The sequence below is a fragment of the Octodon degus genome, unplaced genomic scaffold (assembly GCF_000260255.1).
Source record: "Octodon degus isolate 3935 unplaced genomic scaffold, OctDeg1.0 scaffold00023, whole genome shotgun sequence".
Classification (NCBI taxonomy): Eukaryota; Metazoa; Chordata; class Mammalia; order Rodentia; family Octodontidae; genus Octodon; species Octodon degus.
Window position 1 is genome coordinate 19,500,558 of NW_004524599.1, and position 19,865 is coordinate 19,520,422.

General features: G+C 47.2%; 2 protein-coding genes across 4 annotated transcripts; one reads left to right on the forward strand and one right to left on the reverse strand.

The window, feature by feature from the left end:
- Positions 1-10,212: 10,212 nt before the first annotated feature.
- On the reverse strand, positions 10,213-10,668 carry LOC101559775 (histone H2B type 1-K-like). The gene has a single exon (XM_004628415.2). The coding sequence runs from the start codon at positions 10,650-10,652 to the stop codon at positions 10,272-10,274; it is 381 nt and encodes a 126-aa protein (XP_004628472.1). The 5' UTR covers positions 10,653-10,668; the 3' UTR covers positions 10,213-10,271.
- Positions 10,669-10,961: 293 nt separating this feature from the next.
- On the forward strand, positions 10,962-13,823 carry LOC101560556 (histone H2A type 1-H). Of its 3 annotated transcripts, none has more exons than XR_002820512.1 (3): positions 10,962-11,356; positions 12,433-12,535; positions 13,790-13,823. XR_002820512.1 is itself a non-coding variant. In XM_004628417.2 (2 exons), the coding sequence occupies exons 1-2, from the start codon at positions 10,974-10,976 to the stop codon at positions 12,470-12,472; spliced, it is 423 nt and encodes a 140-aa protein (XP_004628474.2). In that variant the 5' UTR covers positions 10,962-10,973; the 3' UTR covers positions 12,473-13,017. The 3 variants fall into 3 exon arrangements, 1 of the variants encoding a protein (XP_004628474.2); XR_002820513.1 differs by lacking the exon at positions 13,790-13,823 and adding an exon at positions 11,531-11,609 and having other exon boundaries at positions 12,433-13,017; XM_004628417.2 differs by lacking the exon at positions 13,790-13,823 and having other exon boundaries at positions 12,433-13,017.
- Positions 13,824-19,865: the final 6,042 nt, after the last annotated feature.

Here is a 19,865-nt window from a genome sequence, read left to right on the forward strand (position 1 = left end):
GTTAGAAAAACATGAAAGTTTTTCTGAATTTAAGTGAAGCAAATTTTTTAAATTAAGCATTGCAACGGGCTGGGGAGATGGCTCAGTAGAATAAGCGCTTCCCTAGCAAGCACAAGGGCCTGAATTCAATCCCCGGTTCTGCCAAAAATGAAATAACAAATAAATAAATAAAGCATTGCAACAAAAAAATATGAGGTATATAGTAATTATTCTAATAAAAGTTTTCCTAGAAAGATAAAAATATACCCCTTTCTTGCATTTTAATTTTTTACTTATTAATGAAAGTTAATTGTAAATTGAAGTATTAATATCCCACAAGATTTCTTTGTTGTAGACAGCTAAATTAGAAATCTTACAGGCAGACGGGGCTAGACCCTCAAGGAGACAGCACCGAGGATAAGATATGCTGCAACTGTGAGAGATGGACGCTCCAGCTGTGGGCCAGATCGACAAGCTGCGCCGGCCTGCGTCCAGGTGCGCTGAGCCGGCGATGTAGACCAGGCGCGGCAGCGCGCGCCTGTAATCCCAGCACTTGGGAGGCAGAAATCAGGAGGATCACTACTAATGTGGGCTATGTACTGAGACATGCAAAAAAAGAAGAAAAAAAAGAAAACCAATAAATAAATAAATAAATAAATAAATAAATAAAATTTAAAAAGACCAAAGATCGAGCAAATGCTGACCTCCCTAAAGATTAGCATCCGGGACTGATCGTCACCTAGAGGAAGCCAGGAAGAGTCACTAATCCATCAGCCACCACTTGGCTACTGGATACACTCCTGTTTCTATATTCCTGCCCACTAGCTACATGACTTGCTTCCCCATTTGGTTCTGGATTTAATCCATTTTACCTGAGCAAAGGTGCTTGTAATCTCATTGGTTGACCATAGTTTTGTCCCACCTCATGCCTGCCTAAGCAAGTTCCCAAATTCTCTACCTTAGGACCACCTGGTTTTACTCTGTAAAAGTCCCTGGAAGAGACAGCTTCCGGGGACAACCCACGGGGGTGGAGGAGTTCTGTCCCTCTCTTGGACTGAAGCTTTCTCCCAATAAATATATTCTGCTCTTGGGGCCAGGGAGATGGTTCAGTGGAATGAGCACTTCCCTGGCAAGCACAAGGACCTGAGTTCAATCCCAGGTTCCACCAAATAAATAAATAAATAAATATATTCTGCTTTTAACCTCCATCTGTTCCTAAAATTCACTCTTTGGTTTTAGAGAACGCAACTCATCCCAGGTGCCGTTCAGGTCAGGAGCTTCATTTTCCCTGTATCACTTTGTACTAACTGCAAGAATCATAATTCCAGTAATAAATGATAACAAAACTTTCGAGTAATTACGAGGTGTCAAGCACTAATATCGCCTTTAGTAGTATCAATATTTGTAATATTTCAGGGCTACATATACACTGATGAGAGGAATAATAAAAATTTTAAAATAATTTTTTTTAATGTGGTTAAAGTAAGTTTTTGAGATCTGTGCAAATAATATATTGCACAGTTTAACGTTTTTCTCCTCTTTAATTTGATATATTTGGTACAGGGTCTCACTACGCAGCTCGGACTCCTAGTGATTCTGTTTTTAGCCTTCACAGCGCTGGGATTACAGGAATGTGCCTCCAGGCCGGGTCTCGCAGCTCGGCGTGCCCAGCGTGGCTGTGGTCCCTGCGCTGAATGCGGTCTGTGGGTTTGCCTAAGCAGGCGCTTGGTCCGCTCAGCTACCTTGCTGGCTTTTGGGGGGTTTTTGGGGGCGGGGTTGTTTTGTTTTGTTTTGTTTTTGAGAGTCTTCCGAGTAGCTCAGGCTGGCCTTGAACTCAGTGTAGCCCAGGTTACCCTGGAGCTCAGGCTCCATCACCCCAGGGCTTTTTAACGTGAATTCTCTATGTAGAAAAAGATTATTAGGCTTTTTTTTAACGGTTCTACCCAGCAATAGTGAGGTTTAAGGCCTGAGAGGAAGTGCTACTGGGAAGAAAAACAAATGTATATTTAGTGTAAGAGAATTAACAATACACCTGAAAGATCTTCAAAGTTTGCATTTACGTTTTCATCTTGTTCTCTTTCCAGGAAGTCAGCATATTTCTGCCATATAATGAGAAAAGGTACCAGCAGCCTAGGACTATTCAAACACTACTGAAGAAAATACAAAGACCAATGTAGTGGTAAAAGCAATATTCTCCTTCTTGGATTTTCTGTATGTTCAATAACGTGCAACTTTTGCTGTTTAATAAGCGAGGGGTAGGACCCACTCATTAGCTGAAACAGAAAGGCGGCGCTGCATCCTGATGATTAAAGTGAACGTAAGGAGTCCAACACGCAGGCGTGGTCGCTCCCCTCGCGGGACGGGCGGGGTTCCCGCCTCGCGCCGCAGTCTTCGCGCAGGTCCGCAGAGGGCGGAGCCCCGGGAGGGACGGGTCTCCATCCGGCTGCGCGAGGGTCAGGCCCAGGCCCAGCTCGGGTGTGCAGCCGGCTCACAGCCGTGGCCCAGCGCTGCAGGCTGGGTCGGTGACGTCTAAGGCTGTGCACCCAGCCTGGGCCGGAGGTGTTGACGTGGGGATGTGTCTTGGTTTCCTCGGGGCTGGCTTTCCTGCCTTCCTGCGCTGCCCGCGGGGCCTCAGGAGGGCTTGCAAAGCCGGTCCGGGGTCCTCAGCAGCCCACCTATGCCTTCACTGGCTTTGCAGCGCTAGCTTTTAGACCCTGAGACGTCAGCCCTGCGGAGGGCAACGCTTAAGCCACCAGCACAGCCTGTCGCCACAGGGAGCCACTGAATCTTCCTTCCCCAGTGTCTCGGCCCAAGTACCTGATTTCTGTGCCGCACTGTATTATAACTCCGTTGTACATACCCTGACTGCATAGTGTCCTGTTACGCTTTTAGACGTTTTATGAAAATTAGTATCTTCTAGATATTTTCCTGCGGGCCTGGGAGATGGCTCAGTGGAATAAGTGCTTCCCTGGCAAGTGCAAGGGCTTGAGTTCAATTCCCGGTTCCGCAAAAAAAAAAAAAAAATTTTCCTGCACACTTGCTCAGTGTTGGAATATGTTCTCCCTGTGAAGTTTCCCAGTGTGTACACATGCGTTCTTCTCTTGAAGATTTGCACTGGTCTGTCCCCCCACACCCATTCCTAATGCGCCAGTCAGCGCTGCGTGAAGCTCTGAATGCTTAGAGAAGTTGCTGGGTATGACTGATGTAGGGACCTCCAGGTGATATTGGGGGGAAAATGAAACTCCCCACCTGAAAGGTACTGGAACGAGTTCATGTTCTCTAAAACCGAAAAATGAATATTAAGAATAAACAGTTTATGAGCAGAATATGTATGTTAGGGGAAAGAAAGTTCCTGTCCTGGAGAGAAACAGAAGGAGGGCCCCGAGCGGGAGGTCCCCAGGAAGCTGTGTCTTCCAGGGACTTTTATAGCGTAAAACCATGCGGGTCTAAGGCACAGAACATGGGAACTAGCTTAGGTGGGCATTAAGTGGGACAAAACCATGGTCATCCAATGAGATTACAAACACCATTGTGCAGATAAAATTAATAAAGTCCAGGACCAAATGGGGAAGCGAGTCACTTAGCAAACAGGCATGAATGTAGAACAAGACTTAGTGCTGTAGCCAAGCCGGTAGCAGTGGGATTAGTGACTCTTCCTGGCTTCCTCTAGGTGATGATCGATCCCAGATGCTTATCTTTAGGAAGGTCAGCGTTTGCTTGATCTTTGGTCTTTAGGTCTGGCGCAAAGCGGCAGGATCTGTCTCTCACAGTTGTAAGGTTTCTTGTCTTCTGTGTTATCTCCTTCGAGGGACTGGCCCTATCTGACTGCCTATAATATTTCTATCTAGATAACTCGGCTGGCTACTACAACATAATCAGCCCGTAACCCCAGCATTCCAAGAAGCGCAAACAAGAGGATCCCGAGTGCCAGCGGAGCTTGGGCAACAGAGTAGGCTCGTTCTCCAAATCAAAAGGTCGGGGCGTAGCTCAGCCCAGAGCCCCAGCTGAACCCTAGGCCCTGTCTATGTCTTCTCCAGGAAAGCTGCTTCAGTCTGGGCCCGGTACCCCTTCTTTCATTGTTTCATCCTACTTGCTTGTTCCAAACCAGGAGTCTCGCCAAGTGTACAGCTTGTAGAACATTTCATTGTGTAAAACAGATAGTTTAATTTGTATGGGACTTGGGCTACTTGGAAGTTGTCTCCCTTCGGGCAACAACCTATTGTTGGCCTGCTCAGGGCATCCAAAGGAGATTTTTGAGGGTGAGGTCCCAGGGTTAAAAAATGCACGTGTGACACCAACAGCAGGCAGCATGGAGCAGAGCAAAGAGCCAGAACTCAAGAGCCGCCTGGGTCCTTACTGTGTGATTATTATGCAGATTTTTATCTCGTATTCACATCTTCACACAGTGCCATCACCATTGCAAGTCTTTCCACACACTGTGCGCCTGTGCCGGGGGAGGGGGTGGCATCCTCAAGCCACCATCCTCAGGCGTCCCCCGATGCCCCTGAACTTTGAAACAAGTCTGAGTGGTTCCTACACTTGCTCATGTTTTGGGTTTTTTTGTTTTTGTTTTTGTTTTTTTTTTCTGGGAGTTTGTTAATATTCTTTGTATTTCTCAGCTTTTAACCTTTTGTCAGTGTATTTCAAATACATGCTGTCACTTTGTGAGTTGTTGCTAAATGTTAGAGGCTGCAGTGAAATGTCCTTAAGCAGGCAGGAATTAATATCAGTCCTGTGGGGTGTATGTTTTATAGTCCCAGGGCTGCCTCTTTGTAAAGGTGTCCTCACCCCTCCCATTCCTTTGACCCACAAATCTGCAGGCATCGATTTGCAGAAATACAGCTGCTCAGCTAACCTGGCTGCAGGCATGCGCACTGACCTCAAATGGGGGAAGAGTCGTTAGGAAGGACCTTCAGAAGACCCCATGGAAGGGGTCCTTCTAGGGTTTTATAAACAACTGGATGCCTAAACTCTGCAGGGTCCAAGTTACAAGAGGCAAAATAGACATACTGCCTAAAACACACTGAGACTTTGCTCAAATGCCTGTTAAATGTTTTACATGGATTATCTCAATTCATAGTCTTGTGTTTTATTATTCTAATTTTTAAAATGGCAAAATGGAGGCATAGACAGCCAGGTGAAATAAGTCACAAATACTTATATTTGGTAATGCAAACCTATAAGATTCTTAGACACTCTGAGTAGGCAGAAAAATCATCCCAAAGAACAGGTAGTGGTGCTGTTACCTGAACACTGGGGTCCCGAGAACAGGCATAAGAACTGGCTATGGACATCTTGTCTTGAGTGGATGCTTGTTTTGTTGGGTTTTTGTTGCTTTATGAAACAAGTTTTCACTGTGTAGTTCAAACTGGTCTTGAACTCACAGCACAGTCCAGACTGGCCTCAAACTACAGTTGATCCTCCTGCCTCAGCCTCCTGAGTGGTGGGATTATGGGCCTGTGCCACCACACCCAGTTAAGGATAATTTTAATCTTAGTCTGTGAGCCTGCTACCTGACAGGATCATTGCATTTAAGAAATCTGCAGAGGTGTTACATGTCCTGGATCTGTCATTTTTCATGTTCCAATCCCACAGGACTGAATATTCCCTCAGGAAAAACTGGTGACCTGCACCTTCAGAAGGGATGTCAGGCTCTGACCAGTGCCCCCATGGGGGTGGGTGGGGAGAGGTCAGTTCTGTTCCTCGCACGTAGTGCATCACAGCACTATCTGGGAGCTTAGGGTGCCGAGGAGATAGCTCAGTAGAATAAGCACTTGCCTGGCAAGCGCAAGGGACTGAGTTCAATCCCTAGTTCCACCAAAAAAAGAAAAGAAAAAGGAAATGGGAGCTTGCAGGAGTGTTTAATTGTGGCTTAGTTATACTTCTAAATGAGTGCTGTTTACTGTAAATACAAGAACACTATGAGAGTTTCCCATAAAATGAAATGGGAAATCCTGTACACCTGTAGTCCAAGGCAGGCCTGGGCTGCATAGCGAGTTCAAGACCAGTGTAGGTTACATAGCAAGATCCTGTCCCAAAAAAAACCTCAAGATCAATAAAATTATGGGAAAAAAAAAAAGAAATTAAGAAGAGAAAAAGTACAAACAATTGAAAAAAGGAGATGAAACAAATTAAAGCATTAACTGCTTCTTTATGAAAAAAAAAACTCAAGAAAATAGAGACAATGTAGAATTTTGATGAACTGTAAAAGTGTAAAATGCATACTGGAATTTGAAAGCTTCAAATGAAAACCAAAATCCAAGGTCCTCATTTAATACATTTTGTATGGTGTACATGGCAAGGCAAAATTTTTGATGTATTGGGTCAAATAGAAGAGTTTGGTCTGTTCTTTAAAATGTAGTTCTGAGTGGGCCACAGTACACATGCCTCCCTCGGGCTCCAGAACTCTGGGGAGCTGAGGCAGGAGGATCAGGACTTCCTCAAACCTGGGAAGCCGCAAGACTCAGCAAGGCTCCTTCTGAACATAAATTGATAGAAATAGTGAATGTACTGGGTTCAATCCCAGTACCCAAAGGGAAGGTGAGTGGTTGCCTTAGTAAGTGCGTGGATTTTTCTGTGGAGGGGCTTGGCTTAGACTACCAAATTGGCCTTGGGCTTTAAGGTCCCTGTGTCCTCCTTCAGGGAAGCAGGAGAAACTGGAAGAAAAAAAAATACAAGAAAGAACCATTTTTGCTTTTCCTCTGCTTGTATTCCTGCGGACAGAGGTCATCGCCTCTTCTGGCAGCGCTCGGATGCCCTGGAGAAGGCTCCGTGGACGCCGGTGTTACACCTCGCCTCTGCATCTTCTAGACTTGAGGACTTGCACTGTGGCAAGCCGGCGTGGGGCGTGCTAGGCCACGCCAGCGGAGCAAGCCTCCAAGTCTCACCTGGAAAGCACTCTCCTGCTCCGGATGGAGAGGCCTGGCCTGGCCGTGCCCAGCGGCCCACCCGAGCACGTGCGAGCTAAGCGTCACCGAGGGTCCGCCTAGAGCCCAGCTCTGCCATCCTCCGCGCAGAGCCTTCCGCTCAGGTGTGACCCAGAGCGCTGCGCGGCCGCGAGAGCGCATCCCTGCGCATCCGGGTCCCCCACGCGTTCTAAAGCGCCAACAGCGGTGGGAAAATGAATTCTTCTGGCACCGTTTTGAATAATTTAAAAGATTATAAAAATTCAAAGAAAAGTATTTTACTCAAAATTAAATCAAGTTATTATAATATGGCTAAAGGGGAGAGAAGGACATGCATGTTGTGACAGTAAAAGAGAAGGGTGTACAGGGGACCAGTGAGAGGACGCTCGGGCTGTGGCGGCCCTTCGCTCCCAGCCTGGTACTCATTGAAGTGCTATTGGTATTTTCTCCTGAGACAGTCAGGCACTTAAACATCGGGTTGTCTGTCTTTGGTCCTACTCGGAATCAAACTCGGTTTCAGCGCCGCGTGCCAGGCAGCACTAATATTACCAAGTGTGTCTAAAACACGGAAAGATAAGGCTGCTTAGCCTTGAATTCACACAGCCTCATCTCTGAGAGGGACTACCCGGCATTCGGGACGCTCAGCTGTGCTCCCAACTGCCCTGAACCTTCCATCCAGGGAAAGCAGAGCCCAGGGGAGGGAAGCCACGCCCCAGAGCTGTCTAGGGGAGCAACTGCTGCCCCTCGAACCTCAAGGAGCCGGGAAGCCTCCTGAGATCTGACCCGGCCCCCCCTCCACTCTTCCCGAATGGAGCCTCTGGCCTCCGCCAGCCCCAGCGCGCTCCTCCAGCTGCTCAAGCCGGGGTCTTTGCCATTCTCTGAAACCGAGGATTGAACTCAGGCCCTTGCACTTGCCAGGCAAGCACTTATTCTACTGAGCCATCTCCCCGGCCCCTTTCAGTTTTGTGTTCCAAGCTCACTGACAGCAGGATCCCACACCAGCAGGCAGCTCTGCCTCTTGCTCTGCCTCCAGTACTGTGAGCAAAAGCAGCTCTGGGGATCCAGCTTCCTGCTTGTGAAAGGCCATTAAGCTTGACTGATTTCTTCCAGCTGTCAAATTCTATGCCAGCCCAGAGGAACAAAATGAGACCCAGGAGAAAGGAATGAGAAGAGTCCACCAGGTTTTTTGTATTAAAACACATCGAACTTTCAAACAAGGGCAAAAAGACATGAAAGCAATAATAAAATAAAAAATAAAAAAACCAAGGTGATGCATGCTATCTACCAGGATGATTTATAAGCCTCAAATTAATGGCAGCAACACACCGTTATCAGTTTCAGGACAAAAATCTCAACAGCACACTGTACCTAATGGAGCAGTTCAGCACCACTGGAGGCCTATTTTAGGCAGATCACCCAAGTCGTGCTTGGCTGGAGTCTAGAACAGTACTGCAGGAAACATGCTCGGAAGTGATGAAGTGGATTACATTTCTCACTGTTTGCCATGAAATCTGAACAGGAGGGGTACCACTGGCACACTTTTCTCCCACTAGCTTTGAATATACCAACTTTGCTATCTAGCTAAAATTATCAGGGGCTGACAGATGAAGGAAAGACATCTTGCTTGGGAAGCCACTCTCTAGAAAGCTTGAATTATGCCACCTCTTCTCTTCCTATTATTTCCTCTCCCAATGCTTAGGCCCTCGATCTTTCACCTTTGGAAAGTGCCTCAGTTATTCTTCTCTAATTGCTGAGACAATACCCAACACCCAAAATTAAGGAAGTAAACGTTTACATAGCTCACAGTCAGTGGAGGCTTCAACCCATACTCAGCTGGCTCCAAGGCAGGGCAGCTCATGGCAGAGGGCAGCAGTTCATGCTGGTGGAAAACAGCAAAACAGCAAGAGCAAATGGGAGGAGTAGCAGCTACAGCAGCTGCACAGAACAAGTCCCTCTCCCTTATGCTGCATCCAGGCATCCACTCCAGGCCGGGTGGAGAACGCACACCCATAATCCCGGCACTGGATCATGAATTAATGACAAACTCTAGAAGTCACCCGATCACTGCATGAGGCTTTAAGGGGACAACTAGCCTCAAACCAGAACAGAAAATAAAACATATCTTCCTCTCACTTGTATGTTACTTTCAGCATTCAAAAATGTGCCTAGTAGTATCTACCTCCTAATCGGTATAAATGAGCTAACACATCACATGGGCCGTAGGACATACATTGATGAACACTTGTTATTTCAGGTATAGTGTAATCAACCAACTGCAGGCAGGATAAAACAGAAGAGGGAAGGCAGGCGCTGCTGGCCTCACATTTCTCCAAGGACAAGCAACTCATTACACAGATGTACTGCCTATGTCCAGAAGAGTGGACCAGAAAGTGGAAAAACGCATAGAAACATGTGCGTACACACATGCAGCATTAATCACTTTTCTGATGAAACTCGCCTGCGCTGCTAAAAACCCGCCAAGGTCACAAACCAGCTAAAGACTCCTTAGCCCTTCCTTTCACCCAAAGGTCAGTTCGCTGCAGGCATCTTCAGTCCTTGTAGCTTTTGGCCAAAAAGTAAATTCCTCATGCTGCCTGCTCTGATCCCTCTGTGTGCAGCACCGCCTGCAAACTGGTCCCCGTGCAGGGTCTAGTCCTATTCCACCTTCTCTCTAAACTCGGGATTTCCTCAAGGCCAGGTGTGGTGGGGCATTCTGTAATCCCAGCCCTGGGAGGCTGACCCTGGAGGATCGCTGAGTTTGAGGTTAGCTAAGACTACAGTGAGTTCAAGGCCAGTCTGAAAACCAAAATAGCTCTTCCACTAATGTCTCTGAGTTTTGCTGTGCTTGTCACTGAGGAAGCTGAGATCACTGAAGATGCCTTTCTTAACTGGCCACAGGAGGCTTGACCCCTCCTTCGTTTCTCTGCTGGCGAGAAAGGCCTGGCCCTACAGCCTGTTCCAGGCCCAGATGGAAACGGGAAAGAAAACACAAGCCAGCTGAGCTCAATTTCCAAGTTCAGCCAACTAAATAGGCTCGCCCATCCTGGAACTTTACCCCAGCGGGCCGCCTAGAGCTACAGGCACATACCCGGGGACAGCACTGTGCTACTGTACACCGCTGCACTGGGGAGGCAAGAGACGCGACACCACTCAGGTGATTTTGCTGCAAAAGCCGGCAAATATTTACGATTCCTTGCAGACCCCTGACTTTGTAAGCACCACCCTTAGACACCAGCACTTCCCGCTTTACCCTGCCATACAGAGCTCTACACCCAAGAGCCAAGCTTAAATTTAACATTCCAGTGTGGAACAGCTCTAATGTTGGCAGCCTTAGGTGGCTCTGAAAAGAGCCTTTGTGGGTAGATGTTAGACCTTCCTTTTCTGGGTTTACTTGGCGCTGGTGTACTTGGTGACAGCCTTGGTGCCCTCCGACACCGCGTGCTTGGCCAGCTCCCCGGGCAGCAGCAGCCGCACGGCCGTCTGGATCTCCCGCGACGTGATGGTCGAGCGCTTGTTGTAGTGCGCCAGGCGCGACGCCTCGCCCGCGATGCGCTCGAAGATGTCGTTGACGAAAGAGTTCATGATGCCCATGGCCTTGGACGAGATGCCCGTGTCGGGGTGCACCTGCTTTAGCACCTTGTACACGTACACCGCGTAGCTCTCCTTGCGGCTGCGCTTGCGCTTCTTGCCATCTTTTTTCTGCGCCTTAGTCACCACTTTCTTTGACCCCTTCTTCCCGGCAGGGACCGACTTCGCGGGCTCCGGCATACTGGTAAAAAGCACCTAGTCCTACAACCAGCCACGTAAACACCGGGTAACTGGAGAAGTTCTGCTGATATAGAAAGTGGCATGCAAATTAGTGGAGTGTCAAGACGCGTACCTCATTGGTAGTTACTTTGAGTAACGTCACAGATCTTTACCCAATCAAAAATGTATAAATATTGAAGTCCTATTTCTATTGGTTAAAAGGAAGCTACAATTTTAGCCAGTGACAAGTCTTCCTTTTTCGCGCCCAAGAATGGCTATAAAAATTGTCCCAGATTCTCTTTCATTTAGGTAGCTGCTTGTGACTTACCGTTTGCTTCTGTGATGTCTGGACGCGGCAAGCAGGGCGGCAAGGCTCGCGCCAAGGCCAAGACGCGCTCGTCCCGCGCCGGGCTGCAGTTCCCCGTGGGCCGCGTGCACCGCCTGCTGCGCAAGGGCAACTACGCCGAGCGCGTGGGCGCCGGCGCCCCGGTCTACCTGGCGGCCGTGCTCGAGTACCTCACGGCCGAGATCCTGGAGCTGGCGGGCAACGCGGCGCGCGACAACAAGAAGACGCGCATCATCCCGCGACACCTGCAGCTGGCCATCCGCAACGACGAGGAGCTCAACAAGCTGCTGGGCAAGGTCACCATCGCGCAGGGCGGCGTGCTGCCCAACATCCAGGCCGTGCTGCTGCCCAAGAAGACCGAGAGCCACCACAAGGCCAAGTAAGGAGCAAGGCTGGGAACCAAAGGCTCTTTTCAGAGCCACTCACGCCGCCCTGGAAGGAGCTTGTGCACGGGGTTCGCTGTGGCGGCACTGCTGCGCTTTATTCTTAAGAGCGGCCTGACTTTAGGCAGGAGCTGGCTAACTAATGTGCCCGGAAATGGCTCAGATCGCAGGAGTAGCGGGTGAGCTCGAGACACCCAACTCTTAAAAGGTCTCAAGGCCGCCAAAACACGGAGTCTGCGGATTACTCGAGTAAATGATTCGGTTAAGCGACCTGGGGAGTAACTCACTATCTAGGATCAATGGCTTTTGTTGTCCTAGGGTTTAAGTAGCAACCGGGTGTGTGTAGTTGGTTTCTTAGCAAAACTTCCCTTGCTGGGCGTGTCTGGACAGGTGTCGGTTTAACCCGCTCAGTAGCTCGGGATACTGCGACCCAGGCAGTGCTCCTATGCAAACTACCTAGGTTGGCAGTGGGCCAGGTGACATATCCAGTGAGGACTATACAAAATACACCGTGTATAATGGGGACCACCACTGCCTTAGATGGCAGACAACTTGATCAAACACAAATCGGAAAAAAAACAAGATAGGCAATTTATGAAGGAAAAGGTACCTCAAGTGTAACTTAATTCATGGCTGTCTAGACAAATACTTTAGTTGTTTATGAGGCTGGCCCGACCTATTAGGCTAGGAAGCCGGGGGAGGGGCATGAGGCAGCCGTGTAGAGTGTAATGTGGATAACTGTCCAAAAGCAGTGGCAACCCTGAGACTCAATTTGGTAACAAATTAGCTAGGCAGAAAACCTAGAAGCTAGTTCATGTGGAAGGGCTTACTGGGGATTGAACCCAGGACCTTGACACAGCTCATACCCAAGCCCCTTTACCAGTACTCATTTGTGAAAGGCTCTCACTAAATTGCCCAAGCTGAGCTCAAACTGATCTTCCTGCCTCAGCCTCCCAGAGTGCTGGTGGGTGCCACATACCCAGCCTCAAGCCACTGTTCTAGAGACTGTAAAAATATCGCGTGGTTCACAACTGAAAAGCTACAAAACCAGTTTGTGATTCTATACACACAGGTTATCGTCTCCCATTCTGGTGCAGAAGCCAGCTGACTGAGACGCAGGCCAGGCGTCCAAGGAAGAAAACCCGTGGTGCCCCTGTGTGAGCCTTGGGTTCCACGTAAGTAGATGTTGAGAGGAAATTTTGAGGTGCAAGCTGTTTGCCAGGGCTCAACACTACACCTGTGAAGGTAGGATTGGGCAAAAAAGGTCCAGCTGAGATCCAGGCCAAACAGCCCAGTGGAGAGATCAGGAGGGAGATGGTATCACCAGGCAAAGTCCCAACCTGCCTCTCGCTGGTCTCTGGTTTTTAGTGTCACTCTCTGAGGCTGGTCCTAGGAACGCAGTGCCCCTGAGGGAGAGCAGCCCTGCAGCGGGGCCAACACCCAAGGAGCCACAGCTGCTGCCTATCTGCAGGGTGTGTGCAAGCACGATTCCTTCCGGGTTCAGCACTATCTCCATGTGTCTGACGCACACCAGTGTGTGTGTGTGTGTGTGTGTGTGTGTACACCAGCGTAGAGTAACCTCCAGAGGGGATCTGTGCAACATGCTGACTTCTTTCTGTATGAGGGCCCGAACTCATGACCTTGCTCTAAGCTGTGTCTGGGCCATTTGTTTTGTTTTTTGCAGTGCTGAGGATCAAACCTAGGGCCTTGCACATGCACACTAGATAAGTGCTCTGCCACTAAGCTACATCCCTGGCCCTTTATTTTTCATGAGCCAAAATCCCACTAAATTGCTCAGCCTCCCACCAAAGCACAGGGATTCTGACATCCTGCTCGGCTTCTTGACTTTAGGGAATTCAAAGAGGGTGTGTTTTCACTTTAGAGAAATGAACAGCCCAACAGTTGTCAGCGCCTGTTCAGCTGCACATGAAGGTGACAGACATTCATAGGGGGGCATCCTCAGTGACACCACCAGGTCCCCAGGGCTTCACTGGTCCAATACCTGGAAATAACCCAGCTTTGCACTGTAGTGCAAACTTCGGGATGAATATTTGAGACTCAGTGGAGAAGAGTGTGCTCTTAAATCACAGAAGAGATACTCAGTGCTAGCCGCTTAGCTGCCACGTGTGCACCGTGTTTATTCAATTCTCACAGCTTGAGGTGAGCATGGCTACATTTCTATCTTAGAGAGCAGAGCATGGTACTTACTCACTGCGGAGGCCCACTGGGGCAGCGCTCCACTTTGGCTGGGCCCGACCTATTGCCTCGTATTGATAGGTACAGAGCTGGCTAGGACTTCTCTATCCTTTCAGTTGGCCTTAACCAATGCATACTGATCTAGCCGAGGTGCTGGTGGTGGTCTCTGAAGACGGCACAGGCACATGTGTTTCCCTGATAACCCTCACCTGCTGCTCTTTGCTATGAACCAGGTGGAGACAGGATGAAGAGCCAGTGCTCCACACTGTCGGCTGGGTCAAGCCTTGAGACAGAGGCTGTGACTTCCTGGGGCTTGAAAGATTACACATCAGAGCTGAAGCACCGGACCCCTAAACATTAGACACTATCTCAATAGTTTGATGCAAATTACTTTTTCTGCATATCCTTCTCTCTGCATGACAGGTAAATGCAGGCCACCTACCTACCTAGTTCACAGTACTCAGCTACTTCCTGCAATTCTCAGTCAGTCATTCTCAAGCCATGCCTCCTTCCCAACTAAATAAAACCCAGGTCAGTCCTGGACCAGCCCTTTTGTTCTGGAAAGCCATCTGTGTGGCTGGACTTAGGACCCCTTGGCTCCCCATAATCATAAATATGCTTTAGTGTCTTTATTTTTGCCTTGTGTTATATTAGGAATGGTAGATTAGAATTAACTTGGTGGGCTTCCAATACCATATTTTGGGGATTACAAATACAGATTTTGGATCAAGCCAAGGACCAGGAGGGGCTTCTTACAATTGGCGCTCAACGTGGCCAGAACGCGCGACCTTCTCAACACAACGACCACTAACCAAAATCACCTCTGGGCAACCCACTGGACTTTGTGTGACCAATTTAGAGGTAAGCAGAGCATTTTACGAATTATAGTGCTCAGAGTCAAGTAGCAAATAGGAATTTATTCATCAAGAATAGCAATGAGGCAAGCTCAGTCTTGGGGAGGGGGGCAGAACCAGGGATTAAATTCAGGCCCTTGTGCTTGCCAGGGAAGCACTTATTCCACTGAGCCATCTCCCCAGCCCCAAGATTAGTCTTTATCTGCAGAAAAGAATTTAGTTTATTGATTATAAAACTTAAAAGATGCAGGTATGAAGGTGCCATCTAAGTAAGTTTTTAGATTACTCCACGAAAGAGCTACACTGTATCTTTTTCCCAAAGCCAGTACACTGGATCTCAGAGTTTGGGACTGAATTAGGTAAAAGCTCTTATATGGCCAAAACTCAAAAAAGAAAAATTCACCCCTAAACTATAGCCACTTATATAACCTGGTGAAGGGAGCCATCTCATCCTTCCAATATAATAAATAGCCCAGAAAAAAATGGAGGTCAGCAACAGCTCACCTCCATTCTAATACCCTGACCCAGTGCTTATGAATAAGGTAATTCTAACTGAGGAAAGCCCTGATGGAACTATAGCCCTAATGGACCACCTAGTATTGCAGGCAGCCATTAGATAAAAATATTGTAGGCAATCAGGCCAGGCCCTCGAAGGAGACAGCACAGAAGATAAGATGCCTTACAACTGTGGGAGGGGCGGATGCTCCTGCTGGGAACCAGACCTAGAGACCTAAAGGCCAAACTAATGCTAAAAGAGTAGCACCTGGGATTGATATTTTAAATAGGTATCAATCACCTGGAAAGCCCCTGTGAGTCACTAGCCCAACCCCCAACAGGAAGAGACCCTGTCCCGTATTCATGCCCGCTTGCTACGTGACTTGCTTTCCCATTTGATACTGGATTTAATCAGTTTTACCTGAGCAATGGTGCTTATAATCCCATTGGTTGACCATAGTTTTGTCCCACCTTCTGCCCACCTAAGCCATTTCCTATTCTCTTCACCTTAGCCCCACGTGGTAAAAGTCCCTGGAAGAGACAGCTTCCCGGGGAACTACCCACTTGGGCCCCCCTCCTGTTCCTCTCTTGGACAGGCGCTTTCTTTCTCTCAATAAATATATTCTGCTCATAACCTCCGTTTGTTCCCAGAATTCATTCTTTGGTTTTAGAGAACACGAACTCGTCCAGGTCAGGTCGGGAGATCGTTTTTCCTTGTCATTTAGAGGTTCCCTATATGATTTGGAGGTCACCCACCCAAGATCATTTTTTCTCCCTGTATCACTAGGACAGGAATTGCCTAATGGCCTTCTAGAAAACAAGGAAGTCTTAAAAATGTAGAAAATCCTGTCACTGTTCTCCTTACTGCCCCTCCACTTCCTACAGTCCCTCCCTCCCACATACAAAACAATCGAGTTGGGGGCAAGCCTCCTTCCCCGCCCTTAAGGAAGCCAAAGTACAGAGAGGAGAGGTTGTGTGCACAGTGTGCTTCCTGTCCTTGAGGACACAGGTCCAGAGCACCCTGCTGGTAAGTGCAGCATCCACACAGCCTTTAACATTTTGCTTTTGAAGGAATTAAGGCAGAGTGTGTCAGATAATGGTGTCCAAGACCCTTACACACTTGGTTGCTTAGCTAACACAATTCAAGGCCTCCAAATGTCGCCAAGTGATGTGACCCATCTCGCTCACTCGCACGTGTCTATCATTGGCACAATTCCTACACTTTGAATCAATTGAAGACACTCATTTTGGAACAGGCACAGAGTAATCAACATCGTGGGCATGAAAATCTTAAAGCAGTTGCACAAGAAATGCTATCTGGCGCAGGACACGGTGACTTAAAGGCATGGCCCCACTCCTTTTCATGCAGTGCAAGGAACTGCTACTGCACGCATAGATTTCTGTATTAGAAGATGGCACACCTCATAAAATCCTTTACCCTAAGCGCTTGCCTGACACACTCAAGGGCCTGAGTTCAATCCCCAGTTCTGCCCAAAAAAAATCCTTTACCCAGATATCCAGGGCCCTAGCAAAACTTGCACCCAATTTGTAGCAAGGTTGCAAGAAGCTGTAAATAGGCAGATTTCGCACAATACTGCAGCTAGGATACTTATGCGTCCCTTAGCATATGAGAATGCCAGTGATAAATGTAGAAGAGCCTTAGCCTCAGTGCTTCACATGAACAATTTATGTGCTTTACATTCGGGCCACAATACTGGATCTACCGCCAGGCTTCTGCACTCACGACACAGGCTGTATCCCAACACTTTGTTGATACATTTGATATGGTTAAGTGTTTTAATTGTGGCAAGCAAGGATACCCACTGGCGCCGCCCACAGCCTATAAAGGTCCCCTCAGCGAATTTACCCGGTGCTCAGTGTCCATGTTGCATGAAAGGTTTTTACTGGGCCAAAGATTCTAAGTTTCTTAGAAATGACACCCTGTTGCCAAGAAACAAACCATGTACCCAAGCTGAGGGCCCCAGTAGTAATAACAAAACAAGGCTCAGTCAGTACTCCAAGGATTTGGACCCAGTTAAGCCAGTTCAAATCAGACAAAGGATGATCCCACTCCCAGAATGAGTACAAGGTGGGACCTTAGGTGTCTCACATGAAGAACCACTCAGAGTTCAAAATTAGATTTACCAGTGGCTTTTTGCCTTGATTTGTTGTGGGGGAAAGCCAAATTTAATTCCCACTGAAATTTCTACTCCTGTCCTTAAACCTCATGTGTGAACCTGGTAGGAATGATCCTTTAAGCAAGGAATTTGATTTTTCCCAGAGTATTTTCATTCCTAGACCTATTTGTAACATTAATTTTAATGGGAAATCTTTTACTGGACAGATGGATACAGGAGCTGATGTCACTATAATCAATAGCCAGTCTTGGCCATCTGCTTGGCCAACTAGACCCACCTCCACAACTCTGAAAGGCTTAGGATCTCATCAGTCTGTCTCCAGGAGTGTGCTGCCTCTTTCCTACATTGGTCTTGATGAGCGGGAAGGTATTATGGCACCATTTATCGCACCCATTCCAGTCAATCTATGGTGCATAGACCTCCTAAAAGAATGCGACACTCATTCACTTCAGAGCCTCAGAATTGTATGTTACCAAATAGCAGGATGATGGCTAAGATGGATTAGCAAGAAAGCAAAGGTTTAGCTAAAAACTTGCAGGGCTGTACTCTTACAGTTCTGCTCTTAATTAAGCAAAAACATATAAAATTGGATTTATAATGAAGGCCATTTGCATGCATATGAAAAGGATTCTATCAACACTAGTAAGAGAACAACTGCAACTGAGTCATCTCAAACCTACTTCATTGAAACTATCTTTAGAATTGCTGGGAGCTGTATTAAGTAGAGCTGCTACATTCTTTCTTGATCTTATTAGATCTCTAATCTCCCAGGTTTGTTGTCATCAGCTAATTATACAGATGCTACTGTAAATCTGGCTTTCATTTTTATAAGGCAAGACAACCCCATAAATTTGTTTCTCAAAATTCTAAGCCTTTGCAAAAGGAATGTAAAATTATCAGAGCACAAACTAGACAAAACACGATGTTGTGTCCTGCTTGTCAGCTCATTCCTGGGCCTATTCCTCAACAGAGCTACAATCCCAGAGGTCTTAGTGTTGTAGGCAGCTGAGTTAGATAGAAATATTTTAGACAGTCAGGCAGGACCAGACCCTCAAAAGAGATAACACAGAAGTCCAGATATTTTGCAACTATGGGAGGGATAGATGCGCCCGCTGTGGGCCAGACCTAAAGACCAAAGATCAAACAAATATGGACCTCCCTAAAAATTGGCATCTGAGATTGATCATCACCCTGAGGGAGCCAGCAGAATTTTTAATCCGACTACTACTGGATGGCTACCTCATAAAATCCTGTTCTACATTCCTGCCGCTTACTGTGTGACTCACTTCCCATTTGGTCCTGAACTTAATTTTACCTGAGCAATGGTGCTTGTAATCCCATTGGGTGACCATAATTTTGTCCCATCCCACATCTACCTAAGCGAGTTCCCATGTTCTTCACCACCTTAGACCTGCCTCACCGCCTGGTTTTACTCTGTAAAATTCCCTAGAAGAGACAGCTTCCCGAGGACAACCCGCTCAGACCCCCCCCCCCCAGTCCCTCTCGCAGACAGGTGCTTTCTTTCCCTCAATAAATATATTCTGCCCATAAGCTCCATTTGTTCCTAGAATTCATTCTTTGGTTTTGGAGAACGCGAACTCGTGCGGGTCAGGTCGGGAGATCAGTTTTCCCTGCATCAGTAGCACCAACTGGTCATGGCAAATGTCATTACCCATATGTCCTCTTTAACATACATACATATTTTCATGCTTTTCTAGCCATGTGCTCACACATGCCCCGTGCTGTCATACAGGTAAACAAATCAACATGTCTTATAACGTTGCCTATCAGCCTTTGCTAACTTGCTGTTACAAACACTAAAACCTGATATTGGTCCAGCTGTAATTACATTAGTAAAAATTTTCAGTTTTCTTGATAACTGGAAGATATCAAGGGACCCCTCTGATCCCCAAGGTCAAATAATAATCAAACACACTTGTCTTAAACTAAAAAATCAATTTGTCAAACGAAAGAAGGAACAGAGTAGAAACTTTGCTACATATATTTTAACTGTTCTGAATCTGGCTTGGTGTGACCTCCCAGCAGGTGTCTGGAATGGTGTGGTGTCTACTTGAAACTGGGGCCGAGGGTGTGCTTATATTTCCACAGAAAATTGAGAGACATTATGACCATCAGAGCTGTTCCATGGCTGGAATCCCACACACCCAGCTCTCTGCTGAGACCTCTAACAATGAAGCAACAGCACATCATCCACCTTCCTGAGAGGGCCTGCAGCAGACTGTTCGTGAGGCTTGCCACCTAGTAAACAGCCGGGGTTAGAGTCATTCACCTGATAATAGTCTCCTTGCAATGCCTAACCTTATAGCAGCTTCTCTGTGTACTCCTGTGGTTCAAGGAGAAGTGTATTGGGCCTACATACCTAACGCATCCTGGCTTAGACCTCTTGCATGGATGGACAGGCCCCCATAGGTTTTCCATTCTACAAAAAAAAAAAAAAAAAATTATAATATATATAAATAAAATTCTGCCTGGCCTACAAATTTTATTGCATTCACATGAACAGACTAAGTTTAATGTTACATCTTATTTTGTATGTCTTCCTTGGTGTGTATCCCATCCACAGCAAGATGCTAGCCTTTACATATCAGCTGCAGATCAGACTTGGGAAGTACAACTATTTAAAGGACTATTTGTCTTATTTACCTTAAATTCTATTCCCTTGGATGGTAATCTTGTAGGAGATTTTAAACCTACCATTCCTGCCTATAGTCCAGAAGCTCATGCCCCGCATCTCAGGGAAGGTGACTTGGGCCCCTGCCAGACCTGCAGGGATCCATACCATGGATGGGCTATATGTAACT